At 39.3% G+C, this 26,165-nt stretch overlaps 1 protein-coding gene and 1 long non-coding RNA gene across 2 annotated transcripts in view; both read left to right on the top strand.

The window, feature by feature from the left end:
- Positions 1–22,448, top strand: part of LOC309691202 (olfactory receptor 2AT4-like) — a gene marked incomplete at its 3' end in the record, with an annotated part of 69,057 nt that extends 46,609 nt beyond the window's left edge. The window contains exons 2-3 of the mRNA XM_082508797.1: positions 21,677–21,987; positions 22,165–22,448. Of these exons, the coding sequence (XP_082364923.1) occupies positions 21,677–21,987; positions 22,165–22,448 (595 nt within the window). The remainder of the gene's footprint in view (positions 1–21,676; positions 21,988–22,164) is intronic.
- LOC309691038 lies at positions 1,017–17,064 on the top strand. The gene is made up of 4 exons (XR_014271855.1): positions 1,017–1,399; positions 14,574–14,946; positions 15,039–15,119; positions 15,453–17,064. It is a non-coding gene; the product is annotated as an uncharacterized lncRNA (long non-coding RNA).
- Positions 22,449–26,165: the final 3,717 nt, after the last annotated feature.

Genomic DNA, 26,165 nt, shown 5'->3' with positions numbered 1-26,165 from the left:
CATGATCCTTTTGACACCACGGGATGAGATCTTGCGTGGAGCCCCAGATCGAGGGAGATTATCAGTGGTCTTGTATGTCTTCCATTTTCTGATGATTGCTCCCACAGTAGATTTTTTCACACCAAGCTGCTTGCCTATTGTAGATTCACTCTTCCCAGTCTGGTGCAGGTCTACAATACTTTTCCTGGTGTCCTTCGAAAGCTCTTTGGTCTTGGCCATGGCGGAGTTTGGAGTCTGACTGTTTGAGGCTGTGGACAGGTGTCTTTTATACAGATGATGAGTTCAAACAGGTGCCATTCATACAGGTAACGAGTGGGGGACAGAAAAGCTTCTTACAGAAGACGTTACAGGTCTGTAAGAGCCAGAGATTTTCCTTGTTTGAGGTGACCAAATACTTATTTTCCACCCTAATTTACGAATAAATTCTTTACAAATCCTACCATGTGAATTCATGGATTTTTTTTTCACATTCTGTCTCTCACAGTTGAAGTGTACCTCTGGTGCAAATTACTGACCTCTGTCATCATTTTAAGTGGGGGAACTTGCACAATCGGTGGCTGACTAAATACTTTTTTGCCCCACTGTATAGGCTTGTTAGAAAAAAATAAAATTCTCTTATAAAGTGAGACACACAGAGTAGCAATTGAGTCTGCTCTTGAGTCCACTGCATCCTTATTTGTGACACTTGCTCACATTCAAACCAGCCTTCTGGATCTTTACCATCACAACCTTTAGATGCTGCAGGTTTTCCTCCCAAGATTCACTGTAAATCGCCACATCATCCAGATAGGCAGCTGGAAACTTGGAACAACCATTAAGGGTAATGTCCATCAACCTTCGAAAAGTTGCAGGTGCCCCCCCCCCCAGTGAAGACCAAAATGCAAAACGGTGTACTGAAAAAAACCAATTCCTGGAATCTGAAAATCTGTGTATTCTTTACAGGATAAAGGCACTTGCTAGTAACCCTTACACTAATCTAAGATGATGTATTTAGTAGGGGTGCAACAATACTCGTATCGATATTGAACCGTTCGATACAGTGCTTTCGGTTCGGTACACAGCAAATTCAAAAGTGTTAAATGTTTTAGTGTTAGTAGTCTTCTTGCAAAAGTAGAGTTAATTTTACTCTAAGTAGAGTCACATTCTTTTAATGTAACTCTGAGGTGTAAAATGATAGTAGTTAAAATCGAGTGTTAAAAATGAGTGTTTCTATGTCAAATCTGGAGGTGTTACAATGGAAACATTAACTCTTGACCTCTTAACTCTGAACTCCTACAGGGGCTATGACACCAATAGAGTAAATTCACAGACTCCGTCCCCAGCACGGCTCCAATCGAAGCTGAAGTGAAGCCGTTTCAGAACATTTTGCTCTACATATTTGAGTTGTTTGCCATGCTTGGTAAGTCATTTTTTCAAAGATTGTTTCAATTATTATTATTAGCTTTTACTTCTGTGGCTCTTTGGAGTTGAGACAAAGCTGTGTGAAAGGCATTAGCCATGTTGCTCGGTGATAGCATAATATTCTGTTTTAGCTAGCTGAAAGGTATTGTTTGCGGGCAAATACCACAGCCTTGAAAAAAAGCTTGCATGTGAATTTTCAGTCAAACTTTTGGTCAAATACACCTAAAACAATGTCTAGAATGTGAAATGTTGGTATAATGGTGCTGCTTGAAGCCTGAAAACGATCTCCCATAAAAAAAAAAAAGCGCAAACAGCAGTAGCAGGCATCCTGACTGGATTCTACGTTAGCATAGATCCCTCCAGAGTTTTGTGCACACGGTTTAGGTAAAAATGAAAAAGGTTGAGGTTTTACATTTAGTTCAGTATTACCTGTTGTCTGTGTCCTTGTCTTTTGGGAAAATACTTTACACAAGTAATGGCTCAAAGAGGATTCTTTTTTTTTTTTTTACTGTGCTGCAATTGATTACCGGATTATTTGTGCCATTAATTAGTGTCAACTAATTTTTATTCAATCTCCACATAGGATATGCTTGTGAAGATGGAATATGGGGGAGAGCAGAAGTGTGTTGAAGTTCCACAAAGTGATGAATGAAGGACATGCATATTGTAAATTCAAATTCAAATTCAAATTTTATTTGTCACGTACACAGTCATACACAGTACGATGTGAAGTGAAATGCTTGGACAACTGCTCGTGACCTAAAGAAAACAAAAAAGGAAAAGGCTATGAATAATATAGGAAATAAATATGAAAAATTAAAAAGGGTAAATTTAACTAGGAAGGAATAAAATATAAATTAAGGTTAAAAATGAAATAACTGTACAACACAAATTAGAATGAAGGGTAAATTTAACTGGGAGAATAAGATAAAATATATAAATTAAAGTTGAAAATAAAATAACTGTACAACAAAATACACAATATAGAACTATATAAGAATGTATGAAGAAATAAAAATAAATATATACACAATAACAGCAGCATATACACAATAACAGCAGCGTGATTTAAGTAATGAAGTGTAAACAAATGTTCAGAATGTCCAGTGTGTGTGTAAGAACTGTATGTGTGGGTCAGTACTGTGTGGTGGTGTGATTGAGAGACCGTATCGCCTGCGGGAAGAAGCTCCTCCTCAGTCTCTCTGTGTTGGTCTTCAGGGAGCGGAATCGCTTTCCTGACCTCAACAGAGAGAACAGTCTGTTGTTGGGATGGCTGAGGTCCTTCACGATCTTCCTGGCCTTGGTCCAGCACCGCCTGCTGTAGATTGAGTGCAGGTCAGGGAGCTCGGAGCGGATGGTGCGCTCAGCTGATCGCACAACCCTCTGTAGAGCTCGTCTGTCCTGCATGGTGCTGTTCCCGAACCAGGTTAAGATGTTTCCCGTCAGGATGCTCTCTATGGTGCATGAGTAAAAGTTCCTGAGCACCTTGGAGGGCAGTTGGAAGTCTCTCAAGCGTCTGAGGTGGTAGAGACGCTGTCGGGCCTTTTTCACCACGGTGTTGATGTGACAGGACCATGACAGGTCCTGCGTGATGTGAACTCCGAGGTATTTGAAGCTGTCCACTCTCTCCACTGGGCACTCGTTGATGACGGGGGTCTGGTAGTTCCTCTCCTGCTTAGTGCTGAAGTCCACTATCAGCTCCTTTGTCTTACTGACGTTTAGAAGGAGGTTGTTCCTCTGGCACCAGTTCTCCAGATTCCTAATCTCCTTCAGGTAGGCCGTCTCGTTGTTATCAGTGATCAGGCCTACCACGACGGTGTCGTCAGCAAACTTGATGATGGTGGTGGAGCTGGTAGTGGCCACACAGTCATATGTGTACAAAGAGTACAGCAGGGGGCTCAGAACACACCCCTGGGGGGCTCCAGTGCTGAGAGTGGTGGAGGCTGAGACATGTCCGCCCATCCTTACTGCCTGTGGTCTGCCAGTTAGGAAGTTGGAGATCCACTGACACATAGATGAGCTGAGTCCCAGATGCTCCAGCTTGGTGGTGAGTGTGGAGGGAATTATGGTATTAAATGCAGAGCTGTAGTCTATGAAGAGCATTTTAACATAATTCCCCCTTCTAGTGTCCAAGTGAGTGAGTGATGTGTGGAGGAGATGAGAGATGGCATCGTCTGTGTATTGAAGAAATAAGTGATGAGAACGCTGTTATTTGCATTTACCATGTCAGACCTTTTGATAAACAAAATTCTAATAAAAGTGAGAACATGTATACTGTTACATCTTTCAGAAAATGTTTTTGAAATTGTGGTGCACAGTTCAGAATAAATGTTTTTACAAAAACCATTGCATCTTTTTAGTAAATGTTTATTTCCAAAAGAAATTTCTAGAAGTTCAGAACAGGAAAATTCCCGCTTTTTAGAATTAATTAGAAGATAACTCTTACGTAGTTAAACTAAAATACTCTTTGAGAGTTAATATATAAACTCTTAACACCTAGTTAGCATTAGTAAGTGTTAAATTACCAACTCCAGACAGATTTGGTGTTTAACACTAAATCAGTGTTAACTTACCAACTCTCCAAAAAGAGTTAAATTAACACTCTCTGGTGTGGACCCATATAGACACTTTAATAGTGTTGAAATCAAATCTGACAGTGTTAATTTGGACATGCTGGATTTGCTGTGTATGCATATGTATCGAACAATACAAATTTTAAAATTTATTTTATCAACTTTTCTTCTGACGATGCTGTCTGTGTTGAGTGCTCAGTGGATCTGCGCTCGACAGTGCAGCCTAGGCGGAGTAGTCGAACGCAGATTCACTGACCACAGGGAAAGCTAGCGAGACAGAAGTTAAGCTCACGTTGCAACATGGCAAATTGAAGGTAAGCGCGTCATGGACAAAAGTAAAACAGTATGTTGAATGTGCCACGCCACGGAACACAACGAATATGACTGCACATTTACTCTGACATCATCCTAGTGCAAAGACAAGTGGAAGCAGACAAAAACAACAAGCACGCATGCTACAAACTTTACCCGAGTCATTTGGACAGCCGTTAGCACATGATTCTCCTTATGGGGACCTGATATGTTTAACCCTTTAAAACCGGTCAGGGCGGGCACGCTCCGTTTTGCCCAACTACTTTTAAATCCTTGTAGAACTGCAACCACATAAGCTAGCACAATAATTTTTTTTGCATATGAAACGGGAGGAGTTGTACTTACATCTTATGCCATCAGCTTGTCCTAGGTCACAGTTTCCTTCCACATATAGCTTTGCAAAAACTGCATAAAAAGCACTTGCAGCAACAAAAACATAATATTCCAGAAACACGCTTTGCCGATCCGAGCAGGTGTTCATAACACTTCCTACGTTAGAATAGACATCAGCGTCAACTATCGCATGTCCGCCATTACCTGCCCAAAACCAGAAGTGACGTCATTTTCGCGGAAATGTAGTTTTTTACCATCAGGGCCTCATGAGTCTATACTGGTGTTTTTAAAAGTTATCTTTGACTTTATGACTTTCTGTGTCGTTTCTGGGATGCTTAGAACTCATATTGCACTGCTGGAAATAGTTTATTTTGATGCATATGCTGCTTTTTTGCAAATTTGCACTATAATATTTATTTTTGTTTTTCCTGCAGTATATAAAAATTGGTGTATTTCAAAAATAAAACTATGAAGACACTCAAAATAAATTTCCTGTGGTTGAAAACTATTTTGTGCAACTTTTTTGTATTTTCAGTTTTCAGGGATAAGCCTCTTAAATTTCTCTAACTAGAAATATATGTTAAAAAAACAAAAACGATTTTTGAATTTTTTTGTAGTTTATTGCACTTTTTTTGCAATTTATGTACTGTAATTACTATGCACCTAATGCATACATATTATTAAAATCTGGGTTATAATGGTTGTATTGATGTATAGCAACTTGAAATGCTCCCAAAAATGGCACTACAGCATGTAAAAATATAATATAAGCTCTGGCGGACTTGGTTCTATGGTAGGTCTTAAAGGGTTAAACTATTTTTTTAATTAAGCAGCAAGGCAGAACAAAATCAAAGGCTGCATCAAGACACGGGGCCTAAACCCCAATTCAACCAGACCCAGAACTGATCTGGAATTAAAACAGGACTACAACAGTTCAAAATCAGAACTACTTTAGGACTTAACCAAGACATAACCAGAATCAATACTACATGATAGGAGCACTGAAAATCATCATAGACCTGCACTACACTGAAAACACCTCTTTATTGTGGTAACAGGAGACTGTATCTTAGAGGCTTGAGTTTTGTGAACCTATCAATGACCTTTTCAGGGTCAATATTATTCAAATATTCCTTTTCAATAGATAATATGGCCAAATCATTCAGCCTCTCTTGTCCCACGGTTCTCCTTAGCTATGTGTGGAGACAACACAAGGCACTAAAAGAGCGCTCACAGCTGCAGCTACTGACAGGAATGGCAATTCTAAAGATGACCTGATGTCATCAACGAGTGCCCAGTGGAGAGAGTGGACAGCTTCAAATACCTCGGAGTTCACATCACGCAGGACCTGTCATGGTCCTGTCACATCAACACCGTGGTGAAAAAGGCCCGTCAGCGTCTCTACCACCTCAGACGCTTGAGAGACTTCCAACTGCCCTCCAAGGTGCTCAGGAACTTTTACTCGTGCACCATAGAGAGCATCCTGGCGGGAAACATCTTAACCTGGTTCGGGAACAGCACCATGCAGGACAGACGAGCTCTACAGAGGGTTGTGCGGTCAGCTGAGCGCACCATCCGCTCCGAGCTCCCTGACCTGCACTCAATCTACAGCAGGCGGTGCTGGACCAAGGCCAGGAAGATCGTGAAGGACCTCAGCCATCCCAACAACGGACTGTTCTCTCTGTTGAGGTCAGGAAAGCGATTCCGCTCCCTGAAGACCAACACAGAGAGACTGAGGAGGAGCTTCTTCCCGCAGGCGATACGGTCTCTCAATCACACCACCACACAGTACTGACCCACACATATAGTTCTTACACACACACTGGACATTCTGGACTTTGTTTTCACTTCATCACTTAAATCACTTTAAGCATATTTGCACTGCACAAGACATAATGTGGATTGCACAACACTGGTCACTACATTCTTCATTTCCGGTTAATACTTGTACAGCTGCTGTTATTGTGTATATATTTATTTATATTTATATTTCTTCATACATTCTTATATAGTTCTATATTGTGTATTTTGTTGTACAGTTATTTTATTTTCAACTTTAATTTATATATTTTATCTTATTCTTTCCCAGTTAAATTTACCCTTCATTCTAATTTGTGTTGTACAGTTATTTCATTTTTAACCTTAATTTATATTTTATTCCTTCCTAGTTAAATTTACCCTTTTTAATTTTTCATATTTATTTCCTATCTTATTCATAGCCTTTTCCTTTTTTGTTTTCTTTAGGTCACGAGCAGTTGTCCAAGCATTTCACTACATATCGTACTGTGTATGACTGTGTACGTGACAAATAAAAATTTGAATTTGAATTTGAACCTTCAGAATTGGGAACATGTCATCGTCAAGCAAGTGGAAGGCAGTTGTAATGTTGTGAATGTCCTCTTTTTCCATTTTTCTTTTCATGAAGTTTTTTGCCATGACAAGTTCTTCAGGCTTTATCGTCACATGGTAGTGTGCCACAATGGGTTTTAAGGCATCTTCGGAAAGTAATGTTGAGGAAGATGGATTGCATGCCTGAATACCCTCCATTATTTTCTGTCCTACCCCTAAAAATCTGTCTGCTAGCTCCTGCAACATTCGGTCCAAACAAGGAAAGAACATCTCACACCTAAGCTCTGCTGAGCTTGTGAGAATTGGTTGTTGCACCACAGCTGGATTCGAGCACAAATCCTTCGAGTCTTTTCTGTTTGTGCCTTGCTCCCTGAGGAATCTCAATGTTGCAGCTTCTACAAATGTCCATGGCCTTCTCAAATGTTTCCTCAGCAGCAGCTCTCTCTCTCTCTTTATTCGCCACCAAATTCGTCACACTCTAAAGCCCTTGTAATGATACTGGATTTCCAAGGAAGGGTATTACAAGGGAGGTAGATGAATAGTCTCCTGCTAGCTTGTTGGCTGAACACACTAAAATGTAGTTTTCTGTCTTCGCTCCAAAACAGCACTCTCCTCAGTGCCTCCAATAGACAATTCCTTTTTTCCAAGGTAAGGGACATCTGAACAGAGACAACAGTCCAAATAAATTCACGTTCCCTGTTGCTGTACTCATGATTATAAGACATTGAGACTGTATACTGCGTGTGGTGCAATGATCTGGAGTCGAATTTTGAACTGCCTTTATTCTGGGTTATGAGCCCAACAGCAGTCAGATGCATAATCAGCAATTTCTCCCAGGTGTGGAACAGCACAGTGGGAAGCAAGCTCAACTATAATCAGATCATATACACAGACAGAAATGGGAGAATCGACCGAGAGGACCATGGCAATCTTTGAACTGAACATTAAAATGTAACAAATTTTATGACAGGGGATTTCTATAAATCACCCCCGCAGTTCTTCAGCTAAGACACCTGAGTTAGAAAACACTAACACTGCAGTTGTCTTTTACTCGCGAGGACGGTCACAGAGCGCTCTTCCTGATAGGAGGCACTCACAGACTCGCACTGTATCACCATCTGCGTTCTTTATTTATACAAGCTTGTGTGTGTGTGTGTGTGTGTGTGTGTACAAAGATAACAGAGTTATTCTAGGAACTCAGAGCTGAGGTTCCCCTTTTCTAAGTCTGTATGTTCTTATAAAAGAGGAAGCTGTTAGTTGTTTATCACACAAGAGTTCATGTCAAAAGTCACGTAGCCATTTGCTTAGTGATCAATAAAAGAACACATTTCATGAAGCTGATCACACTATATACAATTTTCTTCTGACAGGAATCAAGGGCACAGTTTATATTTATTGTTAAACATTTAAATCTTTAAATCTTTTTCTATACTTCAGGATAGTTACCTACCCACACTAAAATATCCTATATACCATGGCCATAAAGAGGTCAAGATGGGGATTGTACTTGTTCGGAATGATAAGTGCTTTTAGAAAGAAGTGGGATGCATCCTCTACATATCAAATGCTGTAAATCAGTACCATTCACAGAGAGTTGGGGAATGGCTGCAATTACAGCATTGTAAGATGCCTGTAGACTGAAGAAGTCACTTGGATGAGTGACAAAATGTTTCTCCCACTGAAAACGCTACGTTCCCAACAACTTGAGATAGAAGACATTCAGCATGACACTGATACATAGTCTCTCTCCAGATCTCAGCACAGCCCTTGCTTAAATACACTAAAAAAGAACAAAAGCATTCCACAGCTGTTTTTTACGCCATTGAGCATCTCCAAGAGAAATAATTTACAACCCCTTATCTCCTCTTACAGGGTCACCTAAAGGTGGCTTCCTGCATCCCCCAATTCCTGAGATAAGATCACCAGGCTCCACCATCTATTAAACTGTATGTGCAATAAAGTGTGAAACAGATTTATATGCTAGGAAGTGTCTTGAATAAATCACAGAGTGTTGCTGTTAAACTGCATATACTGTCAGGGTCCTGGGTCATTTGACCCAGCGTTCTTAGTTTTCCTGTGTTCCTGTGTCATGTTAAGTTCATTTGTTATTCTATGGGTCCTAAGTTGTTCAGGTTGATTTATTGGATTTCCCCTTCTGTCTTTATCCCCATTGTTTCCCTCTGTGTGACCGTGTATTTAGTGATGTGAGTTATTGTGCTTCATTTCATTTTCACTTCATTTATTTATTCATTTTCAGGCACAACAAATACCTATATTGAACATAAAATACACAAAACAAAAAACAAAACTTGCCTGAAAAAGGAGTGGGACGAAGAAAACTTATTAAATCCCACCCCTATACTCACTCATCAACAAAAAAAAAACAATAAACTTCCCGCAGCTACGCCCATCATTGCATACAGACCCATCAACAGCCCCGGGCAGATACAAGCATCTAAGCGGCAGCTCGCAACCAACAATTAGAGCCTTCATAACTGAATACAGAATATATAAATTATAAATTGCATTACCACAGGTAACAGGCAGTAATAACTACAAGTAACAAACACACATACATATACATACATATATATCTACACACACAAGTACATATATGTACATACATACGCACACTTTATTTATTTTTTTTTATTTTGGAATCCATACCAGCAATGGTAAGAGGACAGACATTACAGAGCACACTAAAACCCATCATTGAGTATACTGTGACCAAACCAACTGTTTGTAGAGAAATTTAAATCTATGAATATTTTTGCATTGTTTCAATTGTAAACTCAGACTGTTCCAGATTTTCACACCACATACAGACACACAAAAGCCTTTACGGGTTGTTCGAGTTCTGGGTAATTTGAATTCTCCAAAGCCTCTCACATTATAAACCTTTTCTCGAATTTCAAATCTAGTTTGTAAATTTGCCGGTAAAAGTTTAGTAAAAGCTTTATACAAAATTATGGATGTATTGTAATTAACCAGATCCTGGAATTTAAGTAACTTTGCCTGAAGAAAGAATTTGTGAGTATGATCTAGATAACCAGCCTTGTGAATAATACGCAGTGCTCGTTTCTGTACTGTGACTAATAGATTAGTTGTATTTTTATATGTATTTCCCCACACTTCCACACAATATGTAAGATATGGAAGAACCAGGGTACAGTACAGAGTACGAAGTGCATCTTTATCAAGGAATTGTTTCACTTTGTTCAAAACTGCGAGGCTTCTAGAAATTTTGGTTTTTATGTGTCTGACGTGGGGTTTCCATGAAATTTTGTTATCAATTACAACTCCCAAAAATGTGTTTTCACTCACATTATCAATTGGTACACCTTCAATGATAATTGGTAATTCTATATTATATTTTAAATTACCAAAAAACATTGCTTTAGTTTTATTTATATTTAATGATAATTTATTTATGTCCATCCATTTTTTTATTAATTTTAGCTCCGTGTTTACAGTCATTACAAGATCAGTATAATCATCGCTACTGAAAAATATGTTGGTGTCATCTGCGAACAGTATGAGTTTAAGTACTTGAGAAACATCAAAGATATCATTTATGTATACATTGAAAAGTTTTGGTCCCAACACTGACCCTTGGGGAACACCACATGTAATACCAAGTTTCTCTGAATGGTAATGCCCTATGCTAACATATTGTTCCCGACCTGTTAGGTAACTTTTTAACCAGTTACCAGCTTTCCCTCGAATACCATATCTTTCCAATTTATCCAGTAAAATTGAGTGATTGATTGTGTCGAAGGCCTTTTTGAGGTCAACAAAATACCAACTGCATATTTATTTTTATCCAGTGTATCAGTAATTTCTTCTACTGCCTCAATTATCGCCATTGAAGTGGTTCTTTGCGTTCTGAAACCATACTGACCAACATTTATTATTTGATGTTTTTCAAGGAATTTTTCTAATCTTGAATTAAAAAGTTTTTCTAGAATTTTTGAGAATTGAGGCAGTAGAGAAATAGGCCTATAATTGGTAAAACTGTGTTTGTCATTACTTTTATATAGTGGTATTACTTTCGCAATTTTCATTTTTTTTGGAAAACAACCGGACTGAAATGATAAATTACAGATATATGTTAAGGGACTAGCAATATTCAGAATAACCTGTTTAACTACAGACATATTTATGTCATGATAATCCATTGAAGACTTACTTTTACATTTTAATGTGATATTTATTACTTCTTGCTCATTTGTAGCTGAGAGGAACAGTGAAAAGGGATTTGATTTTATATTACTGATATTTTCATTTTTATGACATGGGATGTCCGCTGCTAGTTCAGGGCCAACATTTATGAAGAATTTATTGAACCCATCGACAATATTACTCATGTTGTGATTTTCACCATTTGCATCAGTAAAATATTCAGGATATGATGTTCCAGAAGATCCTTGTTTAATTAAGTTGTTTAACACATCCCAAGTTCCTTTTATATTGTTTTTATTTTCATATAATCTTCTTCTATAATAAAGTTGTTTGCTCGTTCTTATAATATCAGTCAATTTATTTCTATATGCTTTATATCTTTGTTCCACTTCTTTTGTTTTTACTTTGATAAACTGTTTATACAGATTGTTTTTCTTTTTGCAAGCATTAATAATTCCTTTTGTGAGCCAAGGACTTTTTATCTTTTTTTTCTTTGTCATGTGTTCGTTTACAGGACAATGTTTATTGTACCACATAGTAAAAATATCTAGAAAATTATCATGCTTTGCTCCCACTCCTTGTGTTCTGCATTTTCCTCTTTCCATCATGTTCTCTCTCTCTCTCTCTCTCTCTGTGTTATGTTCAAGGTCCATGTCTTGGTGTCAGCATTTTCAGTTTAGTTTCCTCCCCGCGCTGTCATGTGTAATTGTCCTCAGCTGTGTTCCCTGTGTACTTTACACTTCCCTCATTACCTTTCGTGTACTTATGTCAGAGTTCTGTGTCGCATCGTCCCTCATGCTGTGTGTTCCCTTGTGTTCCTCTCTGTGAGGTTTAGTTTATATTTTCCCAGTCTAGTTTAGTTCATCATTAGTTGTATAATTTTTCCTGAGCCTAAAATAAACTGCCTTTTCAGTCCCCATTTTTGCCTCTGTGAAGTCTGTGTTTGAGTCCTCATCTCCTGTTTGCACACAGCGCTTCTTCACATATACACTGTAAATTGAACCCTACAGGACACCACAGTTTAAGTTTCTCGTTTGCGCAGGTGACATCTTTGCACAGTGTTTAGATGGTGATTGTCCAAACTATGTATACATTTCATTTGTTGAGGTGTTCATGTACTGTCCGATGAGAGTGTGAGGAGTTTGTTTATGTTTCATTTGGAAATATCTGCTGTAATTTTGGGCTACAGTTCAATTTACTGACAGAGCACTCAATCAGGCAAAGCTATGCAAGGTGTAGAATTCAATGGGCATAAGTACAGTTCACAGAGAGTTGGGGAATAGCTGCTATCACAGCATTGTAAGATAGCAAAAATGTATCCTTAGGCCCCTTGCTCGATTCAGAGATGCTCTTTCCCCTTTCACATAAATGGCCTCCTTGACTCCCCGCTCAAACCAGCGTTCGTCTCTGTCCGGCATGTGTACATCCTCATCATTGAAAGAGTGCCCACTGGCCTGTAGGTGTAAACAGACCAAGTGCGTAGATTTGGTTTTGCCATTGGTGGGGATGGATGATTCAACCCCCGAACCCTGCCCTGTTTTTTTTTCTTCTTTTTATCTTTGCTTCTTGATAAAAAAAAAAAAGGAGAAATATACTTGCCTACATATGCTATTCTACATGCTTTTAAACCATTTAAAATTACAATTCATAGTTTTATATGTGAATTATGTAATGTTAAATTACTATTAAACAAATGACTGACTAAGTATTTTAGACTTTAGTTTACTTCATAAACTGAATCAGGTATCATACAAAAATAAAAATAGCTTCAAATACAGTCATGACAATAAAAGAATATGACTTAGGGACTTAACAACATTACTTCAGGTATAGTACACCAACATCTCTTATACATTAGCACTAAGGGAACACTGAATGACCTGGTGGTTTTTGTCCATAAAACTACCGTAATTGTCGGGCTATAAGCCGCTACTTTTTGCACAAGCTTTGAACCCTGCGGCTTTTAGTCAGGTGCGGCTTTTCTATGGATTGTCCATGATTTTTGTCATATCGTAAGACGATTTGTTTTGTTTGTTCCGCTGTTGTACGGCACTACGTTGCATGTGATCAGACACATAGTATCGGGGTTCAAGAGTCGTATGTTGGTCACATGTCCATCCGCCAGGCAACATAGTGCCGTACAAGTAGCGCGAAAAACAAACTTCAAAGTAGCGCTACGCGTTCAGCGGGAGGCGTGGATGACGAGCGGCAATAAACTTGCGAAAAGCAAGTTATGCTCAACTCCACCGGTGGAATCTGACAGCGTGGAAAAATGTGAAAACATCCATGATCACCAACAGATTTTGAAGGGCTGGACTGCTGCATGATGGAGAGGAGGACTGCTGCTTGCCACATGGGTGGCCACCAGGCCAGCTCCGGGGCTTCCAGAGTGGACACTTCCCCGTCGCTGAGACGGGGCATGGGGCGCCGATGGTCCGGGCCGATTCCCTAGCCTGCTCGCGGAGTGGGGAGTAGGTTCAGTGGGATGGCTCCCCGGCCAGAAGCGGGCGATTGGGGTATATGGCGGGGCGTGTTATATAAAGTATATAAAGTATAAATCATATAAAGTATTCATGTTAGATTCCTACTTGTGTTTACAGCTTAACAGTAGATATGTTAATGCTAATTCCTTATGATCCACATCAATGCTATTTCTAAACAATTTTTCTGAGTGCTTAATTTCTCCTAATAGAGAAAACACCATTTTTATTTTTTTTTTTACTTTTGTTTTAAATAAACCAATGGGCATGGTCCAGAGTCTCCTTGGTTGTTTGTGTTTATTAATATTCATTGTTTCAGTTAGTTTCCTGGTTATTTGTTAATTATTTCCTGTGTTTAGGTGTTCTCCGTGCCTCCCTTGTCTTGAGTCAAGTGTCCCTGGTTTGATGTTCATGTTTATTCCTGTTTTACTTTGATAGTCCCATGCCCTGCATCAGTGTATTCTGTTGCCCTTCCCCCTGGTCTCTTCTCATCTGATTAGTGTCAGCTGTGTTTCGTACCTGTCTGCCAATTCCTCGTTTCCCTGTGTGTGTGTATATTTAGTGTGTGCTTCCCTCTGTTCTTTGTCGGATCGTCTGCATTTTCTCCTCTGTGTCATCTGTGTTCCCTCCCTCAGGTTTTCATGTCTCATGCTCCTTGCTCCAGGTTGTAAGGTTTTTGCAACATTTTCAATGTTTCCTGTGTTCTTTAGTTTAGCTTTCCAGGTTTAGGTTTTTGAGGATTTTTAAAGCTTTTAAACTACAGTTAAGCTACCAAATATCAATCAGCAATAAATTAGTAACAATTTATTAAACTCAGTCTGAAAACATACATATTTTGGAGTAAATTATCAAATGCAGAATAGAATTATTTAGAAATGATCAGTGTAGCTTGTAATTAATATCTTTAACTAGTCAATTAATCAATTAATCTCAATTGCAGTTCTAGGAGGGAACCCTCATCAGCGGAGAACAGAAGTCTGAGTAACATGTGGGCCTACAGGACTGATCCAGTGGTCGAAAACCAGCCAACAAGCCAGCCAACAATGGATGCAGCTGTAGACACCAGATTGAACTCAGGAGAAGATGCAGTGATTGATCAAAACACAATACAGCATGATCCAGACAGTGTGTGCCCCGAACATTTTGGTACTTTTGACAATAATAAGACATTGTACTCTGGCTTCGATGATGGTGCCCATATCTCGCAAAGGCCCCTTGTTCCATCCCAGACCAACAATGATACCTCGACTCCAAACATTTCAGCAGCTTGTCCAAGCGGGTTCGCAGATGGAGTAGCATCATCCCAATCTATGGTGAGTCTATCACTACTGAACAATAACAACTTCTTTTGATAAAACATTTTACCAGTTTATAACACTCCTATATTTATTTCTCTTTTCTGAAGGATGACTCCTGCCACGATGTTCTTACGAGACAAGCAACAGCTCTTGTATTGACTGCAAGAGAGAAACATCGTCTTTCACAGGTTTGTGCTCATACAAAATTATATATAAAATTATATAAAATTATATATAAAATTATATAAAATTATATAAAAAGGAAAATTGTAATCTTAATTAAACTAAAAATTTGAGTTTTGCAAGAAATCCGAGAAGGAATTAAAAATTTTTTTTTTCCTTCAGTTTCAGTGAGGGAAAAAATCTATAAGAAACAGTCAAATAATTCTATGCAGTTTTTTTGGTTGCAGAGCTACGTACGTTATTAGTCCTTACATTATAAGTTGTCTATTCGCTAAAAATAAATCTCTTTTAATAGCAAACAACTAAGATGTCGTTTGTCCTTTCTGTCTGTTTTTCAGAGTGGTGTGAATGATGTCGTTGCAGCATTACAACAGTATCAGGCATCGTTGGTCAATAATCTGAGAAGTCAGGTACAAAAGGTTTTCCAGCAGCATCATGGAAGTGGACTTGAAAAAGATGTTTTGGCAGTCTTCGACCAGATTGAGGATCCATTTGCCTCTGTTTCAACAACATACAGGCAGGATGATGTGATAAAGAGAAATTTCAATTTTGTGGAGTCCGAGGAGGTTTGTGTTGGGTATACTGCTGTCATGGGGAAAAAAAGGGAAAAAAAGATTCCTCACTACTGTGCCCAAATGTTTTCATTATGTTCCGCTTGTCAGAAGTTTGGAGCAGTTATTGTCCCATCCAAGAGTTTTGGCATTGATAGATGAGCAGAAAAATTACAGAAATGAGTATTTATATGATATCATAGATGGAGAACTCATGAAGTCTCACCGTTTATTTTCTGCACACCCCTCTGCCTTACAGATTATCCTTTACTCAGATGAAATTGAAATTTGTAACCCACTTGGGTCTCATGCCTCCAAAAATAAGTTGGTAATGTTCTATTATACTTTGGGAAACATTAATCCTAAATATCGATCAAAACTACCTGCCATTCGTCTACTTGCCATTGCAAAAAAGAGTGCGCTTTCTGAATGTGGTGTAGATGGAATCTTGCAAAGGCTGCATGAGGACTTAGTGAAGCTATATAATGGAGTTAAAATTCAAACTGGAAATGGTGAACGTGAAATATTTGGAGCATTAGTTTCATTATGTGGAGACACTTTGGCGCAACATGAGCTTTGCGGGTTTAAAGAGGGTGTTGGGTTTGCTCATAGTAAATGCAGGCAGTGTGAATGTTCATTTGAGGACATGCAAATTTATTTTGATGAGGATAACTTTGAGGAACGGACATTTGAACGACATGTCCGGCAATGTAGCGAAATTGAGAAGGCCAACACAGAGTATCTAAGAAGCAGCTTAAAAACAACATATGGAATAAACAGAAGAAGCAAACTTATTAATTTCCCAGCATTCAACTTGATCCAACAAACACCCCAAGACATGATGCATGTAATTTTTGAAGGGATTGCTCCATTAGAAATAAAGTGTGTGTTGAAACACTTAGTTCTCATGGGAGAGCTAGACTTAGATCTCTTCAATGCTGCAGTGACTGGTTTCCCATACTCTCCAGTTGATAGTAGAGATAAACCAAGTGTTATTACCTACAGTACATTAGCTTCCAGTGACAATAAGTTGAAGCAGTCCTCGGGGCAAATGATTGTTCTTCTGAAAATTTTGCCATTTCTGATTGATGCAGCCAAAGGTACTGAACACTACGCATTCATTCTTGAACTCATTGAGATAGTTCAGATTTTACTTGCTCCTGTCATCAGTCTGCAGACTATTAACAAGTTGAAAATCCTCATTGAACAGCACTTGAAGCACATGAAAGCCCTATTCCCATATAACAACATCACACCAAAACAACATTATTTGATTCATACACCAAGCCAAATTAAACGTTTGGGACCAATGGTCCGTCATATGTGCATGAGATTTGAATCGAAACATTGCTTTTTCAAACAATGGGCGTCAAAAATAAATTTTTAAAATGTTTGCAAATCTTTAATAAAGCATAATCAAATGTATGAATGTTCTCAGAATGTGGATAGTTTTGATCACCCCATTTTTTCCAATGAATGCACATTAGGACCAACCTCAGAAGTAAGCATAATGTCATACTTAAAAGAAAAAATGAGGGCCTTCCTTGGAAATGATGAAGTAAACCATGCAGTGACTGTTAAATGGCTTAATCTAAATGGTAACAAATACATAAGGGATAGGTCATTAATTGTTTGTGCTGTTGGTTCTAGTGGTTTACCTATATTTGGGCTTGTGAAAAATATCTATGTGATCAATTCATCATTGTACTGTTTTGAATTCCAGCAGCACAATACCATTTGTTATGACAAAGATTACATGTCATATAAGATAGAGATTCCAAACATGGCACAAGCAACGGAGCTGATATCCGCTGATAATCTTATGGATTTCACTCCATATTACAGTTTCACACACAAAGATATGACATATGCAGTCATGAAATATTACCTGTGTGATGTAATTGGACTACACATGAGTTCAACAGATGTTTTATAAAAGGCACACTGCTTTACATGCATGAACTGTATTATCAGGTTATTGTTTTGGACAGTTTTGTTGTTGAGTTTTCTATCAAATCTGACAGTTGAATGCGATTGTAGCATTGCCACAGTGAAGATATGTGTACTGATACTTGTCTGATGCTGATCTATTAATCTGTTTGACATGGCCTAAAGTGAATGAGTTATGCCGTTTCTGTTTTTCAAATGGGCCTGTATTTCATGTTTATCATGTGCTTTTAGTTCCAGCTTTTGTGCATGTTTTGTCAAACTTGACAGCAGTTTTATTACACTTTAGTGTCAATAAATACATTTCTTAAACTGAGCAACTGTTTAAGTGGCCTTACTCTTGAAATGAGAAAAATAATCTTGTTTTTATTAGGGAATTTCAACCAAACGGTTTTCATACCTTGTAACTGGTAAATAAAGCTCAAGATGAGCTGAAATATCCTTTTAAGGAAAAGTTAGACATATTTTCCTAGAATAAGATTTATTTTCTTGTGCAAAACTTGCTTGTTAAGAATATATTTTCTTTTTAGACAAAAAATAAGAAAAAATGTCCATAAACAAGGGTTTTTTTACTTTCTTGAAAATCGTTTTTTGCAGTGCAGTATTTTCCTTGCCAATGTGAGTTCTCTGGCAAACAAAATGGATGAGATACGGCTCTCCATCACTAACAACAGATGGATTATGGACTCAAATGTCATGTTTTTCACCAAAACATGGTTGAACAACAATTGCCCAGACAATGCTATCAAGTTAGCAGGACGCTACACACACCGAGCCGACAGGCTAGCAGATGACTCCAGCAAGACCAGAGGTGGAGGTTTGTGCATTTATATTAACAACGCTTGGTGCATGAACTCCACTACTACTGGGAGCACTGCTCACCTAATTTTTAATGGTCAAATGCAGACCTTATTATCTCCCCAGAGAACTCACTTCTATCATACTCACTGCAGTGTATATCCCCCCTAACGCTAATGCTAGGTTGGCCATGAAAGAACTTTCTGGAGCCAGAATAAACACCCCGAGGCTGCTTTTATTGTTGCTGGTGACTTCAACCACACCAACTTAAAGACAGTCCTCCCCAGATTCCACCAACATGTCTCCTGCCACACCAGAGGAGACAAGACTTTAGACCATGTTTATTCCAACTTGGCTGGAGCATACAAAGCAACACCCCTCCCCCACATTGGACAATCGGACCATCTCTCCCTGTTCCTCACACCTCGGTATTCACCACTCATCCAACGTATGAAACCTGCTGTGAGGACAATTAAAGTGTGGCCAGAGGGGACAGACACAGTTCTCCAGGACAGATTTAAAAACACAGACTGGAATATGTTCACCCACACAGACCTGGACAAGTATGCCTCATCTGTACTGGATTACCTCTCCAAAACCACAGACAGTGTCACCACCCAGAAACGGATCACCATGTACCCCAACCAGAACCCTTGGATGAACCGGGATGTTCGTCTCCTCCTGAAGGCCCGCAACACCGCCTTTAGGTCAGGAGATGCACACGCCTACAGTACAGCCAGGGCTAATCTAAAGAAGGGTATCAAAAAAGCCAAACACCATTACAAAAAGAAGGCAGAAGAACACTTCTCCAACTCCAACCCCCGACGCATGTGGCAAGGACTCCAGACCATTACAGACTACAGGACCACCAAACCCTCCCCCGCATCCTCTGATGTCTCCTTCCTCAACGAGCTCAACAACTTTTATGCTCGTTTTGAGCGAGGGAACCCCACAATCACAACCAAAGCAGACATGACGCCAGACCACCAACCTCTGACTGTCTCCCCCACCGATGTAGGTGCGGTGCTGAGCAGGATCAATGTCCACAAGGCTGCAGGTCCTGATGGTATCCCCGGGCATGTTCTCAGAGCGTGTTCTGGGGAGCTTGCAGGAGTGCTCACAGACATATTCAACCTGTCCTTGGCACACGCTGTGGTACCGGCACACTTCAAATCCTGTCTCCCCCCCACCCTGGGCCCCCACCAATTAGCATACCACCAGAACAGGAGCACAGGGGATGCAGTCTCCATCGCACTGCACTCTGTCCTCTCACACCTGGACAATAGCAACACCTACACCAGAATGCTGTTTATAGACTTCAGTTCAGCATTCAATACAATCCACCCCTCACAACTCATCGGGGCATCAGTTCCCTCATGTGCAAATGGTTACTGGACTTCCTGACCAACCGCCCCCAACACGTCCGGCTAGATAACCACTGCTCATCTACAATCACAATGAACACGGCTGTGTGATGAGCCCTTTCCTCTACTCCCTCTTCACCCACGACTGCAGACCTGCCGATGGTTCTAACACCATCATTAAGTTTGCAGATGACACCACGGTGATTGGCCTCATCAGTGGCAACGATGAGGCCGCCTACAGGGAGGAGGTAGATTGTCTGGCTGAGTGGTGCGACACAAACAACCTGCTGCTTAACACCGAGAAGACCAAGGAGCTCATCATGGACTACAGGAGGAATGTTGACCCACATCCACCCATCTACATTAAGGGGACGGCTGTGGAGCGTGTGAGCAGCTTCAAGTTCCTGGGAGTTCACATCTCCGAGGATCTCATCTGGACGACCAACTGCTCCAAGCTGGTCAAGAAGGCTCACCAGCGCCTCTTCTTCTTGAGGACTCTGAGGAAGAACCACCTATCCTCAGACATCCTGGTGAACTTCTATCGCTGCACCATCGAGAGCATCCTGACCAACTGTATAACAGTCGGGAACTGCTCTGCCTTGGACCAGAAGGCGGTGCAGAGGGTTGTGAAAACTGCCCAGCGCGTCGCCGGAGCACCACTTCCTGCCATAAAGGACATCTACAGGAAGCGGTGTCTGAAAAGGGCTGGGAAAATCATCAAAGACCCCAGTCACCCATCACATGGACTCTTCACCCTCCTGTCCTCTGGGAGGCGCTACAGGAGCCTCTGGACTAAGATCACCAGGTACCGGAATAGCTTCTTCCCCACAGCTGTCAGACTCCTGAACTCTACCTCCTGACATCTGACCCAAGTTAACACATGGACTGGACATACACACACCCACAACCACCTACACACACATACAATGGACAACTGTACCCTCAAACACACAATAATAACATGGACTGAACCACCACTCACAACCACTAGCACTTTATATAGCCTCTTAACTGCACTACTGTATAGTTCTGTATAAATAATCATACGATAATTTTTAATTCTACAACTGTGTACAACTTGCATAGTTCCCATTTCTGTATAGCTGTATATCTCATATTTCTGTATAGTTCTTTATTTCATATTCTGTATAGTTGTATTTTTCATATTTATATCCTGTTCATAGCCTGCACATAGCTTGTACTCACTACAGCCTGTACATACTTATAGTTATAGCATATTCATAACATACTTCATACCGTGTACATATTACATACCGTAGTAGACCCATTTCTGTAATATACTTACATATCTATATTATTGCTAATATATATTGTAATATATCTATATCATGGCTAAAGCACTTCTGGATGGATGCAAACTGCATTTCGTTGCCCTGTGACATGTGCAATGACAATAAAGTTGAATTATATTCTATTCTATTCTAATTACAAGAGACTGAACAACCATGTTTCAGACCTCCTTCTCTCTTGAGGATGAGGCAACTTGATAAAAACCTTATAGAGACTCGCATGATACGCTGTGTGTGTTTGGGTGATGAAGGTGCTCAGAGACAAATTTCAGGTTCATATATTTTTATGAACCAGAGAAACAACAGGATTTAAATACTGCTATAGTCTTGGATTTGTTTTTTGGTTGTTTGTTTTTGTTTTGGATTTTTACTGGTTTTACAATTTTTAATTATTTTTTAATGTTTTGTCTTTGAAAAAATTCATGGATGAAGAGTCAAATGCTACCTATCTAACTCTGGACTGGTACACAGAGATTAACAAGTACAGATATATTTTCTTTTTTGTTATGTTTACATTATTTATTCTAATAATCTGCACTAATTCTACTATTCTGTATCTCATCTGGAATCATAAAAACCTCCATGAGCCTATGTACATTTTCATTGCAGCATTGCTACTGAACTCTGTTCTTTACAGCACAACTGTTTACCCAAAACTGCTGATTGACTTTTCATCTGAAAAACAAGTCACAACATATTCAGCCTGTCTCTTTCAGTTCTTTATATTTTACACTCTAGTTTTATCAGAGTTCCTTCTGTTGGCTGCCATGGCCTATGACAGATATGTGGCTATATGTAAACCTCTGGAATATCAAACTATCATGAGAAAAACTACTGTGGGTATTTTCCTGGTCGTGGCTTGGCTTGTACCTGCTTGTCAAGTTGCTGTCCAAGCAATAGCAAGTGCTGAAGCTAAACTGTGTGACTCTAATATAAAAGGAATATTTTGTAATAATGCAGTTTACACTCTTCAGTGTGAAAGATCAAAATTAATTACCATCTTTGGTGTGGTCATTGTATTAGATCTTGCAATTCTTCCTATGCTCTTTATAGTTTTCACATACACAAAAATCTTTATAGTTTCTCATCGAAGTTGTAAAGAAATTAGGAAGAAAGCTGCAGAGACTTGTTTACCCCATCTCTTAGTTTTATTAAGTCTCTCTGTGTTTTTTGTGTATGATGTAAGCATAGCTCGTGCAAATCCAGATTTTCCAAAAACCACACGCATAATAATGACATTACAAATAATGCTCTATCAGCCTTTGCTAAATCCATTCATTTATGGACTCAAAATGAAGGAAATTTCTAAACATCTAAATAAGCTGCTTTCTCAGACCAACATCAGTCCTTGTATTAAAACTTAAAGCTAAGATGAAGTAATTTTGTTGTTAATCAATTGTGTGCAGTTATTTTAAACACTTTTGAAATAGCCCAGACTACTAATACTCTGCCTATGTGTTAGTACATACAGTATAGTAGATATTGCCTGCCTTGTGTTTGCCTTTATGCTGCCTATGGTTGATGGAAATTATCTCGGTTAATTTCTTTGGTAGTAAACTGTTAAAGGTGTGTGACACACACTTTCAAATTCACCATTAACCTCTATATTTTTTGCATCATGCTTGTCCATAAACACCTCGTATAAGATTAACTGAAGACCTGGAGAATTCTTTAGATTTGTAATACAGTTGGGATACCAATCTACATTCAGTTAAAGCAGATATTGTCATATCTGTCTGTTTGTTTCTGTGCTAACATCAGTTGCATTTCAGTGCAACAGAATTCACAATAAAACTGTTGCCATGTACTCACATTCCTGGTTTTATTGTCTGACATCTGTCCAGAGTGGCTCCACAGTATAGTGGTTTATACTTTTGGCTGTTAATTGAAAGTTCCCTGGTTTGGACATGAAAGATCCCACAAAGAGAAACAAATCTCTGTCGTATTACATTAGGAAGGGTGCCTGATAAAAAAATCTGCTGAAGCAAACATGCAAACTTCTCTTCAATCACAACCTCAATTTTATGACACGGACAGTGTCTAACTGTAATTACATAATTAAATGTCATTTATTATTCTTACATTCATTCATTCATACATTATAAGTCACATGTTACAAAAGTTTTCTGTTACTTGTTTGTCCTGTTACAGCACTACAGCATTTAGATATGTGAACACCTGTATGATTTTTGTTATACCTATGAGGTATATTATTATTAAAGAAAAATTAGGCTTTTTGGATATTTATCTAGCAGACTTTGTCACCTAAAGGACTGAATGATGAACTTGTTCTCAATGTAATGTTATGGTTCCGTCATGATATCAATTTTTAGGGAGCGTTCTGCTTGATACGATGTGCTATCTGTATATGCTGTGGTGAATTTTTGTATTCTTTGTGCATTAATGATAATCAAGTAGATTAAAGAATGTGTACAGTATGGATAAAAAAACAATGTTACACTTGTGGTGTTTTATAGATTTGAATTGCTTGTAAAATTTTGTAAAATCCCACCGTGAACCCAATTCTCCAATCCTCCCCTGGAGCCAAGCCACTAACCATACCCTGCCACAAAAATGGTAAACAGTTGCTGAATTTTAGCTGTTTTTGCTTTTTGTTTGTTTGTTTTTGCCATCTTCAGGCCAGAGACAGTGTGTTTAAGTTCTATTTTTTTTCTCATCTGTTGTTCATTTACATGTGTGTTTTGGGGGTTTGGGGGGGGGGGGGGGGGTTGTTGTTTTTAAACCTAGGAAATATTCAGTGTAATTTTTTTGAAACTGTGCAATATTACTCCGAAGTCTACACTGCTGGGGCAGCACGGTGCCATAGTAGATACCACTGTTGTCTCATAGCAAGAATGTCCTGAGTCTGACTCCACCATCTGGCCAGGGCCTTTCTGTTTCTTGATATTTTCAACAGTTCATGCTGCACAAAGTGTTTTTAATTCAAATGCAACTAAAATAAGTAAAATGCACAACAATGATGTAATAAAATATAAAAGACAAGAAATAAAACTATGATACCATAAAAACAACTAACGTTATTAAAACAAAAAATGTCTAGGTCCATTGTGTGTTAAAAGCCAGCTCATAAAAATGTGTCTCCAGTAAAGATTTAAAATGCTCCAGCAATTTGTGCAAATCTAATATTTAGAGTCACTTTATTCTGGAGTCTGGAGTCTGACACAGAGAAGCCTCTGCCACCACCAGATTTATGTTTAGACCCTGGAATGGATAACATTAGTTTTGAACTGGAATTCATGGTTCTTTCTGGAGCAGAGGATGTATGCTTCTTCTGTTTTCTATCAGTAAGCAGATGAGCAGCCACATTTTGGGCCATCTGGAGACGATAAATAAAAGACTGGTCCAAACCAAAGTACAAAGAATTGCAGTAGTCCAGTCTGCAAGTAATGAACAGATGAATAACACATTCAAAGACATTAGCTGGAAGGTATGGCTTTACATTGGCTTGCTGTCTCAGATGAAAAAAGCCTGACTGAACTACTGCACTCAACTGCCTACACCTACACAGTTTAAAGGAACCATCAAGGTGCACACTGAGGTTTTTTAACATTTGTCTTAAAACAAGATGATATAAGGGGCCTAGAGCACTGTCAATTATGCCCCTCCCCTTTGTGAGTGTGGACGCTTCATCTCTTTGCTCTTGAATGCTTTGCTTCTTATATTGATTTTTATTGATTTTTATGCTGATTTTTTCCCTTTTTTCCGTGTGAGCTTACCTGCGATAACTTCTGGACACTTGTAGATCATTAGGACTAGAGTGTTCTTAACAGAAACAGCAACATTTTATGGTTACCTTGTCCTCAGCGCTCCGTGTGTCTGTGGCCTAGACACAGCTGAAGCCTGATTACAGCGTCTGGGCACCGAGCAGCCTCAATAGCCTGGAAAGGTGCTAACCGCTAGGCTAACTAGCAACAAGATGCCTTCCCTCTCCACAGATGACTACCACAGCCTCCTGCAGAAGATTGCAGTACTGGAGACAAAAATTCATCGCTTAGAAGTAAACGTGGAGGTAAATGGACTGTGTGGAAATGAAACAACCTTGCCTTTGATTCAAAACAATGGCGATGAGCAAGCTAGCACACAGCTAAGGAGCACAGATAACATGACCAAGAAAGTAGACTCTGTGCATTATTATAAATCCTCAAGTGATAATCCCCCCTTAGACTGTCTTGGTGCAAAACCAAGACATAAATCATGTCTCCTGGAAGGGGGAGGACGTATCACAGGCAGGCCACAGCGAGCTGAAATCTCTGAAACCGACTGGCCTTCACTTCCTACGAGACAGAGAAGCTCTTCTACCCCTGTATACGGGAGGAAACAGGACTGGACAACCGTGAATAGGAAGGTTAACAACAAACCTCCAAAACAACTGAATGTGAAACTGCAGAACAGATTTGCTCCACTATCAAAGGACCCTGGATCTATATCGGACAACCATCCATCTAAAAGCAGCGAAATAAGGTCTGAAAATCTGTTGAAAAGTGAAAGGCCACAGGGAAAGCTAAAGGCTGGGCCTGAAACTCTGATTGTGGGTGACTCTGCCGTAAAGGATGTACAAAGGATGTGCGGTAAGAACACTAAAGTCCTCTGCTTTCCTAACGATATGGTCAACAACCTGAAGGAGAGAATTCTTCAAATTGCAGATGAATATCCAACTGTGACAAACATTGTTCTGCATACAGGGTCAAACGATGTGTCCAAACAACAGTCGGAGGTTCTGAAACGGGACTTTACTGGATTATTAAATACTGTAAACTCTCTGAATGCAGCTGTATTCATCAGTGGACCTGTACCGCCGGTCAGAGGAGGAGACGAGAGATTCAGCAGGTTGTTTACACTGAATAAATGGCTTATATCAGCATGTGCTGACCACTCAGTGCATTTTATCGACAACTTTAATATTTTTTGGGAACGCAGGCATCTGTTCAAAGCAAATGGATTTAATTTTAACAAGTCAGGGGTGAAACTGTTCACCTCCAACTTGTTTTATTCCATACGTCATCCATCCGTGCTTGGTGCCAAGGCTGAGATAAACGAGGAGTTATCTCATAAAGAGGAAC

Source organism: Aulonocara stuartgranti (assembly GCF_965226115.1).
Source record: "Aulonocara stuartgranti genome assembly, chromosome: 16".
Classification (NCBI taxonomy): domain Eukaryota; kingdom Metazoa; phylum Chordata; class Actinopteri; order Cichliformes; family Cichlidae; genus Aulonocara; species Aulonocara stuartgranti.
This window is presented reverse-complemented; position numbering and strand designations above follow the sequence as displayed.